General features: G+C 42.0%; 1 protein-coding gene across 1 annotated transcript; it reads left to right on the top strand.

Annotated features, from left to right (window-relative positions):
* Positions 1–3,228: 3,228 nt before the first annotated feature.
* On the top strand, positions 3,229–10,374 carry LOC308591061 (arylacetamide deacetylase-like 4). Its single transcript, XM_081201617.1, has 4 exons — positions 3,229–3,462; positions 4,197–4,413; positions 8,660–8,723; positions 9,367–10,374. Exons 1-4 carry the CDS (start codon positions 3,286–3,288, stop codon positions 10,139–10,141), a joined length of 1,233 nt encoding a protein of 410 aa, XP_081057743.1. The 5' UTR covers positions 3,229–3,285; the 3' UTR covers positions 10,142–10,374.
* Positions 10,375–10,786: the final 412 nt, after the last annotated feature.

The following is a 10,786-nucleotide window of genomic DNA, read 5'->3' as shown; positions in this document are numbered from 1 at the left end:
GAATTTCAAAGTAGATATCAAAGCCTCCCATCAAATCTATTTTTCTTCTTATGCAGCATTGCTACATAAGAAAACGGCGCCTGCAAGTCTCTACCAATGGTCTCAGCATAGTATCTGCACAATGAAAGCACACATTGGTCTTGCCTTCACTTACATGCAATTTCAAGTTGTAACAATCCCAAGCCAGAAGGGGCTACTTTTCATTGTGGAGTGTTGGCAGCAATTTACCAAACCAGCCACCCTTCCACCCCCGGCCACCCCCTCGTTTACACCTGACTAAATCCCACACTCACCCACCACACCCACATGTGCTAATTTATCTCCATACATTCAATGCAAGAAAATAAGAGTACTCTATCTCATATATTATCTCAAACATCATTGGTTCAAATTTTAATATGGTTCCATTAGACATCTTAAACATGTCCTGACTCTTGCCAAGACATGTACCAATTGTACCGTAGAACAGTTATTCAATACCTGGTGGAGAGTAAAGACCTGGATAAGGTCAATGATGACAGTGGAGCACAGACATAGGTTATACTTACAGAGTGTACACGCAAAAGTGCATAGGAAAGAAAGGAGGAATTTGAGAAAGAAGGTTTTTTTATTTAAAAAAAGAAAGATAAAAAAGGCATGTTCTTTGTAATTTTGCAAAATATACTCATTAACCACATGAAAGGTGCTCCCTGATGTTAATGTTTTATTTAACTTCCTAGTTTTCAAATGACTGGTGATTTGGATAGATTTTGTTGGCAGGAATCTTTTATATTAGGGATAACTGGAGCAGATATCCCCCCAAACCCAGATAAATCTATTTCTTTACACAACAATGGCAACATGAATATCATATGCACAGAAATGGTGAAATGAGGTAGTACCTACCAAAAAATAAAAGGACAGCTGAAATTGATAGAATATGTTGAATTGGCAAGTTTGACGTGCAAAATCAGAGATCAGAAAGACTGATTTTAAAGAAGATTGGGAAATGTGGGCAGAATACTTAAAAACTCAGTGTAAATTTTAATTATTTTTTTGCTGAGCACTTTGGGTCAAAAGAAATTTTGGGTTTTTTGTTAGATCATTTATTAATTTTCCAATAAAGGTATCCAATTAACATATCAAATCTTAATCCAATATAAATAAAAAACTAAAATAAAACAAGAGGTTGAATTATCTTCCGAATTGTACCGGTAATTTTTAATTTTACGGCTTCCTATAGTCTGAACCTTGAGCATGTCCAAATCTCAGACCTGCCTCTCATTGATATTTCCATATTTCCACATCTCGATTTTAACTCTCTCAACTTCTTTGTCTCTGGCTCTGCGATCCTCAATAATGTCAGAAATCATTTAACCTTTCACCCCTCAAATGCATATTTGTTTGTGTAATGTACCTTTTTCAACTGTTTTTTTTTACTAGCGTCGCTTCATCTGGCTCCATTCCAATCCGGGGTGTTATCCAACTCTCTGAAGTTTAAGTTCTTGGCAACTCCCAAATCGTTAATCCTTCCCGTCCAGGCTGTTGTCGAAACCTTCCTTTTAAGATTTAGAAATACAGTACCTTCCACCTTATTGAATTATTCTTCATATTTATTAAGCAGACTGTTTGCTGTATTGCAATATATCAGTCATTTGGCGATTGATCAGCCTTCCTGGAAACCACCCAATCCCCCCTCCAGGCCCTAGAGAGGGGCTGCTAGACAGCCATTTAGCCTTTTCTCTCGCTCATAATGAAGAAAATCTTTTGCAAACAGCTGCACTGTGTATTGTCCAAAATATTGTCTCAAACCGTTGTAGTCAACCAACAATTAATTCCTGTTTCCCTTAAACAGCGGAGGATTTGAAATTTTCCAGAACTGAGTAGTAAGGGAGCGCCATTTCATTCCTTTGTTCTCCTATTTTTAACAAGCATTCCAAGTCTTTAAAAAAAAAGACTTGGAATTACAATAATAATAATAAATAATAAATTTTATTTATATCCCGCCCTCCCCAGCCGAAGCCGGGCTCAGGGCGGCTAACAACATTAAAATAGTGCCACATTATAAAAACATCATAAGAATTAATTAAAATCAATTAATTACAATCCCAGTTGTAAATAAAAGTCCATCTGTACTCCTTTTTTTTAAAAAAGCAATTTAAGTTCTTAATGAGGCTTGGCATGAGGAACCAATTGTTGATATTAAGGAGGGAGAAGAAAAAACCCCCACACCAAACGCCTCCGCAATCCACACACCATGATGAGAATCTCTTTGAAGTCCGAGCTGTATCATTCTGCATGGGGGGGAGGGGGTTCCAGCTTCTTCGATCCAGACTATGTCTGTTTGTTCTTCGAATCTATTTATTTTCCCAAACAGATGTTCCTGGATATGGGAGTGACGTCGGAGAGTGCCAGCCATGACCGTGCTCTTTTTGACCCAGTGTCCTGCTGTTGTTTAGTCGTTTAGTCGTGTCCAACTCTTCGTGACCCCATGGACCAGAGCACACCAGTGTCCTGCTAGCTGCACCTTAATGCGTGCCGGCCATCACAGACAATCTGCGGTCTTCGAGACAGTCCTCCCCTACCCTGGGGAGGCTGCAGGGCTAATTACCCCCATATCAGCCCTGAATTATCAGCACAGCTGGGGTCCATTCTTGTGGGAGTCAGCCATTTCCCATCACCGGAAACAGGAAGCCAAAAGAAAGTATTTTAAAACAACTGTTGTTAAGACATATCATTTGGAATGTGCTAGACAGAGCCAGACAGAGGACGATGGCAGGTGGGTGTCCTGTCACCCCAACATAAATCCTGGCTGTGTCCATGCTCAGATATACTTCATGTCAACATGAAGTTGCATTTATGTATGAGGAGCAGAGCCCATGATGTGAATATCCAGGGGCTTAGGTAGGGATGGGACTCGTGTCAGAAGCCTTGGAAATCTTGGGCCAGGAAGCACACCATTCCTGACTATTGAGTTAAGCTGGGTAGGGATGTTTTGAACTTCAGTCAACAAACACCTGTGGTATGTAAAACTGAAGAGCTTTACATGGAGCTGGATGGTTCGGTGGCTGGACTTGAAATTCCTGAATAGGGTACCACTAATTCTGCCAACCTAACCCATGAAATTGCTGTTGGTATTCTAATGGATATCACATCTACATGGAAGTCTGTGTTGTAATTGGTAATTGATGTGTTCATCAACCAACCTACAACCAGCTGTGTATAAATACCACTGGTGGAGTTAAACAGCAGCAAATGCTGACAGTTTAGGCTCAGTGTTTGCGTCTCACTCTTTGGAATTGAGAAATGGAGCTTCTTCAGAGCCTGCAGCTGGGGTTGATTGGAGTTATAGGGATTCCTTCCCTGTCTCTCCTCTCCTGGGCAATTTACTATGATCTTTCCAAGAGTGAAATTCCACCTGGATTTGACAGTCCATTAAAGCTTCGAGGTCTTCACTGTCTTGCCATAATGGCATTCACTGCGGTAAGTTGGGGACTGGGTGAGCCTTTAGTTGGGCCAGCAGGGCCTTCTTATGTTCTTATGGGAAAGGTGATTAATAAATGTATTATTATTATTATTATTATTATTATTATTATTATTATTATTATTATTGTTATTTCTATATCTTTTAAAGGTGTTATTGGTTTGCTTTGTTCTTGCTTTCATTGTGTATTTTGGGTTTTTATCTTAATTTTTTTGCTGTGAACCACAATGAGATCATTTCATAAAGGGCCGTATATTTAATTAATAATAATAACAGTTTATATATTTAGGTTATTCAAATACTGCTTAATCCAACATACATAATGAATTCACTTGATGATGATGCGATGAAGATATTATCACATTCAACAAGGGCTTCCTTTCAGCCTATAGAAAGACTCACATAGAGAGAAATAAATTATTCACACAAAGCCATGTTTTCTTTACAACATGGTTTCTTCAGCAATATTGCCTCATAGGCAAGCAAGGAGATTGTGGATTGTTTCTCCAAAGCTTAGCTTGTTTCCCAGCTTCTTTTGCCTCTGTATCTTGGTGGGTGTTTGGGTTGGGGTGACCAATTCTAAGCTGACTAATTGAAATTAATGGACTTGGCTAACATGGGCTCATTCATTTCCATGGGTCTACTTTAAATAGGACTTATTTGGACACCACCCCTTGTGAATAGGATGCAAATGTGGGCACTATTTTCATGAGACTTTTCCCTTGCCCAACAGGGGAAGTGTCTTGAGCTGCTGGGTGTCTGCAGACAGGTTGCTGTTATCCGCTTCCTCATGAATTTCTGGAATCCAAGAGCAGATCCCAGCCTCTCTGCCAAAGATCTGCTTTTCGACGGCGTTCCTGTGAGGGTTTATCAGCCCAAAACACCATCTGCTGGCCCAAGGAAAGGATTTGTGCTCTTTCATGGAGGTGCTGGGATGATTGGAAGCATCGGTAAGAGATTAAAGCTGTGAACCTATGAACACTTACCTAGAGGCAAGCCCCATTGAACTCAATAAGCCCATGTAGAATCCTAGAAATGGTGTGAAACCTCTATTGTCAAACCTCCAGTCAAAGAGAGCCCGCCACCTCCCAAGGGAGGCGGTTCCCTGTCGAACAACTCTTACCATCAGAAAGGTCAAAATAAAAAATTCCTTCCAGTAGCACCTTAAAGACCAACTAAGTTAGTTCTTGGTATGAGCTTTCGTGTGCATGCACACTTCTTCAGATACGTACACTGAAACAGAAGTTGCCTGTTTCAGTGTATCTGAAGAAGTGTGCATGCACACGAAAGCTCATACCAAGAACTAACTTAGTTGGTCTTTAAGGTGCTACTGGAAGGAATTTTTTATTTTGACTATGGCAGACCAACACGGCTACCTATCTGTAACTAACATCAGAAAGGTGTTCCTAATGAGACAAGGGGCACACGTGTGCTTTGGATTTGCATATGTTAATTTATACACATGGACCCTCTTGTTGTCATGGCTTCCCAGATCCTACATCTCTAGCGGTCAGGGATCTGGGGAGCTGCACTCCAGCAAGCAGCCCCTGGGGGAGTGACAGATGTCCCCCACTGCTTTTTTTATAAGATATTTATTAAAGTTTCACAAATTATATAAACAAACACAACAATACAAACAAGCACAAACAAGAGAAAGGAACAAGTATAATTTCAAAACCTTATTTTCTTAAGACTTACTTCACCGACCTCCCCATACCTCCCGTTTCTGCATTCCAATTTCAAATATTTAGTTCAGCAAATCCTCACCCTTAATTTTATCTAATTGTTAACCTTTCTTTTCTTTTAACTTAATCTTTACAACTGTAATCCACTTACTTTCTAAAGCCGCATCATTTTAACACTCACTAATTTTACAATGTTTTTTAAGATAGTTCTTAAATTTCTTCCAATCTTCTTCCGCCGTCTCTTTTCCCTGGTCTCGGAATCTGCCAGTCATTTCTGCCAATCCCATATAGTCTATCACCTTCATCTGCCATTCTTCCAAGGTGGGTAGATCTTGTGTCTTCCAATACTTTGCGATGAGTATTCTTGCTGCTGTTGTAGCATACATAAAGAATGTTCTGTCTTTCTTTGGCACCAATTGGCTGACAATGCCCAGGAGAAAGGCCTCTGGTTTTTTCAGAAAGGTATATTTAAATACCTTTTTCATTTCATTATATATCATTTCCCAGAAAGCCTTAATCTTTGGGCATGTCCACCAAAGGTGAAAAAAAGTACCTTCAGTTTCTTTACATTTCCAGCATTTATTATCAGACAAGTGGTAAATTTTTGCAAGCTTGACTGGAGTCATGTACCACCTATAAATCATTTTCATAATATTTTCCTTTAAGGCATTACATGCCGTAAATTTCATACCGGTGGTCCACAACTGTTCCCAGTCAGCAAACATAATGTTATGACCAATATCTTGTGCCCACTTTATCATAGCTGATTTCACTGTTTCATCTTGTGTATTCCATTTCAACAGCAAGTTATACATTCTTGACAAGCTCTTAGTATTGGGTTCTAACAGTTCTGTTTCTAATTTTGATTTTTCCACCTGGAAGCCAATTTTCCTGTCCAACTTGTAAACCTCCATTATTTGATAATAATGAAGCCAATCTCGCACTTTAACTTTTAATTTCTCAAAACTCTGCAATTTCAGTTTATCCCCTTCCTGTTCCAAAATTTCCCAATATTTCGGCCACTTGGCCTCCATATTGAGTTTTTTCACAGCCTTTGCCTCCATTGGGGACAACCACCTTGGGGTTTTGCAGATGTCCCTCACTGCTGATACTGACTCATTCATTTCCTAAAACACTTGATTTCATAGAACCTCAAAGAGGTTCATAAACATGTATGTACAGTGGTACCTCGGAGGTCAGTTCTTAACCTGAAACTGTTCTTAACCTGAAGCACCACTTTAGCTAATGGGGACTCCCGCTGCTGCCGCACCGCCGGAGCACAATTTCTGTTCTCATCCTGAAGCAAAGGTCTTAACCTGAAGCACTATTTCTGGGTTAGCAGAGTCTGTAACCTGAAGCGTATGTAACCTGAAGCGTATGTAACCCGAGGTACCACTGTAATAGGTTGCTGTTCCTGATTGCTCTGCTTACCAACCCAGCACTCTTCCCAGCATACATAGGTCAACGTTCCGAAACCCGTAACCGGAAACTGGATCTCTGCCATCTCTTAGGGACAATATGAGTGGTTGAGAGAACTGGACTCGCACCAGGTTTCATCTCGCAAGACCAATTGCAATGTAATATGTTGGCAGTTAACAAGTCCCAATTATTATTATTATTATTATTATTATTATTCAGTAGCCTTCCATTGCAACAGCCTATGAAGCAGGAACTGTGGGAGGAAGGAAAGCTAGGATTAAGTCACACATGAAGTCAGGAGACTGGTGACACAACCTCTTGCAAGAGCTTGCTATTACTACAGACATTCATATTTGGGGGGATGGGGGGCACCTTTGCCCCTCCAAGATCTCGCTTCCTTGAATGCAACTCCCATGCTCCCTCACATCAACAGCTAGACAGATTTCTTCCAAGGTGGAGATTTGGGAGGTTCTTATAACAAGTTTGTTTTTCCTGTCTCTGAAAAGTGAAATATGTTTGCATATATGAATACAAATGATAACATGTTAATTAAATGAAAGCTTGCAACTCATGGATCTGTGTGTAATGATCTCAGGCAGGCAAACAGCTCTGATAAGAATTAATGAGCCTCTGGAAGATGTATGTATGTTTATTTACAGTTTCTCCTGCCAACCTAGCAGTTTGAAAGCACGTCAAAGTGCAAGTAGATAAATAGGTACCGCTCAGGCGGAAAGGTAAACGGCATATCCGTGCGCTGCTCTGGTTCGCCAGAAGCAGCTTAGTCATGCTGGCCACATGACCCGGAAGCTGTCTGCAGACAAACGCCGGCTCCCTCGGCCAATAAAGCAAGATGAGCGCCGCATCCCCAGAGTTGGCCACGACTGGACCTAATGGTCAGGGATCCCTTTAGCTTTAACTTTTTATTTACAGTTCAAAATCACAGAGCGTGCCAAACGCCTGTCATTCTCCAATAAACGCGCTCAGTCTGAGTTTCCGTTTCTCAGACAGCACAAAGGGAGACAAGATCCGGTCTTTCCCCTTTCCCCCTTACTTAGCATTTTCACCTTCTCCTCCATCCTGCTGCAAGGAGAATTTGGGCATCCTCCCCCCTCACTGTCCAGCGAAGATTCCTCTGAGAGCTCTACTCTAGTACCTCTTCCAGGACACCCCCCCCCCCAAAAAAAAATATTCTGAAGCCGCAAACTCCCTGCCTTTGTTACTCTCCTGGCTTCATCAGACTGAGAAGGAAGGGGGGCTAAGTAAACCCACCCTTGCCTTGCCTGAGGCTGCAATGTCTCATTCTGAGAATCAGACCACTCCCAAGCGTCTGACCCTGCTGGATCCCCGACACCATGCCCCATATCTCTTAAGTTGAAGATTTGTTTGTGTCTGGGGGAGGGGGGTGGGAGGTTGTAATTTTGTTCACTTTGTTTTTATATGCGAACCTATTTAATTTGCAGTTTGGGAAGCAATTTGTGAACCCAAAGTCAGTCTCTGACGCTCACAAGACAGCACTCTAGAAATGGGATATGTACGATGCATAAAAAGGCTTATGTCAGTGAATATCGCATGTACCAATATTGTACGAAAGGGAAGATTACTTGGAGGAAGCAGTGCTTCTGCTTAGCAGTTGCTAGAAACCCTGGGCAGGTAGAGAACTGAAGGTAAGTGTGACATCCCTGCCTGTGACTTCTGGGAGTTGCAGTCTCACAGCATGTAGAGCAGGGGTAAGCAAACTAAGGCCTGTGGGCCAGATGCAGCCCAATCACCTTCTCAATCCGGCCCGTTGACGGTCTGGGAATCAGCGTGTTTATACGTGAGTAGAATGTGTCCTTTTATTTAAAATCCATCTCTAGGTTATTTGTGGGGCATAGGAATTCGTTCATTCCATTCGTTCAGGTTGCTGACCCCTGATGTAGAGCAATGGAAGCCAAAGGTGTCATCCTTCGGGTTCTGCTGTGACTTATGTCCATGCATTTCAGTGGGTCTTCTGTGAATGCATCACCCCTGGGTTGTGAAACAGCTTCCTTTCGTTAGGTATATTTTCCACATAATTGCTTCCCAATTTTGAATTTCCCTCCCAACTTGCTAGCATTCTACGAAGATGTCTGCAGCAAGATTGCCAAGGAGACTGATTCAGTGGTTGTGTCTGTTGGGTATGTAAAGAAAACCCCATGGCCTTTCGTAGGGAAAGAGTGTAGGGGCCGTGCATGCTGCTGTATTTCAGGCTGGCATCCCTGGCCATATTCCCTGCAGCAGAAAGAGGCTCCCCACGAAAGCTGTCAACATTCTGTGATTGAAAATCAGAGCTTCATGTGCTTAAGACATGAACACGCTCGCTTCCGTGGGGGGACTATGAACTGGGCATAAGGCCTTGCACAGCACCTCTAACCAGGGCCTCCAGATCAGCCTCAACTTGGAGACCACCCAACCCAGATCCAGCCTGGAATCAATCCGGGAGTGGGCCTAATGTTCAGTTAGGGCTTTTAAACATATAATCAGGAAGAGACTGGGAAACGCCCCCTGCATCTAAACAGGAGCAGGAGGGAAAGTTGCAAGTGGCAAATGGTCTTCCACCAGCTGGATCCAATCCTGCACGGTTCTTCTTCCCCAGCGTTCCCTACACTCTTTTGCTAGCTGGTAAAGTCGGTTTTTTAAGGGCATAAGCCAGCTGACTTTCACCTGCATTGTATCTGCTATAACTGATCCAGCAGGCTCTTCTTGTAATTCTAGGTGATCATGAAAGCGTTTGGAAAAGGTTCTGGAAGCTTACCTCTTTGCTTCTGTTTTATTCTGCAGCTACCGCCTGTCTCCTGAGCATCTTCCTCCCGCTCAGTACAAGGACTGCCTTGCTGCTACCATACACTTAATTCAAAATGCAGCTTCCCATGGGGTGGATCCTTCCAAGATCATCGTTGGTGGGGACAGTGCGGGGGGCAATTATGCTACTGTTGTTGCCCAGAAACTGGTGGAGAGATCAGACCTTCCAAAGCTACGGGCTCAAGTGCTCATCTATCCTTATACACAGGCTATGGACTACAACCTGCCTTCCTATCAGCAGAACAGTTCAATGCCCATCTTGTTCCGGGAAAGTGTTGTTTACTTGGGATTGAAGTATACTGGAAAGGACGCTTCTTTGTTAGGCCAGGTCCTGAAGGGCTCTCATGTGCCAGATTCAGTGAGGCTGAAATATGGGAAGTGGGTGAGTCCTGACAACCTTCCAGAGAGATTTAAGGGGAGAGGCTACAAACAAGTCCCACTTGCTCCTTATGAACCTGAAGTCTATAGGCAATTGTCAGAGACATTAGAAGACGATTTTTCTTGCCTTTTTGCTGAGGACTCTGTCATCCAGAAGCTTCCTGAAACCCTAATTGTGAGCTGCGAGTACGGCGTAGTACGAGACGACGTACTGCTGTACAAGAAACGTCTGGAGGACAATGGGGTGAAAGTCAACTGGTTCCATGTTGAGAACGGGTTTCATGGGATGATAAACTTCTTCAAAGGATTCATCTTTGCATTCCCTGCTGCAGTTGAATTAATGGACAGCATCGTAGACTTTGTTAAAAACTTATGAGAGGAAATCCATTGAATTTGTGAGCCATTCATAAAGAGGGGAGAATCTGCCAATGTCAGTGTCTGATAGTTTCTCATTTTTCCAATCTTCTTTTCAGTTCTTCACAATTCTGTAGAAATATGTGGGTTTTTTTGGGCAGCGGGGAATTCCTCATGAAAATTCATCAGCAGTTTAATGTGAAATTTCCCTAAGAAACATATTTACTTTGTATGGATTACAAGCAATTTGCTCTATTATATTGGCTTTCTATATTATATTCACAAATATATGCATTTTATGAAAATTTCCTCTTACATTTTCCTTTTAGTACACATTCGTTGGCTGGAGATCTGCACTGTTAATGCTGTTCTAGGCTGAATCAACAGAATTATAGTGTCCTGATCAAGAGAAGTAATAGTTCCACTCCATTTTGCCTTGACCAGGAGAACTGTGTCCAGTTCTGGGCGCTACAATTTAATTAGGATAATTGATCAGCTGGAATTTGTGCAGAGGAAGGAGATTGGGCTGATCAAGGGTCAGGAAACCAAGGTGGCAGCAAACACTACACAAAACTCAGTAGAGGCAATTAGAATAAGATCTATGATTTGATCAACTTTTGAAGATTCCTCTGCTTAAAAAATATATCAAAGGAAACCCTATTAGTTC

The sequence above is a fragment of the Podarcis bocagei genome (assembly GCF_964188305.1).
Source record: "Podarcis bocagei genome assembly, chromosome: 7".
Taxonomy (NCBI): Eukaryota; Metazoa; Chordata; class Lepidosauria; order Squamata; family Lacertidae; genus Podarcis; species Podarcis bocagei.
This window is presented reverse-complemented; position numbering and strand designations above follow the sequence as displayed.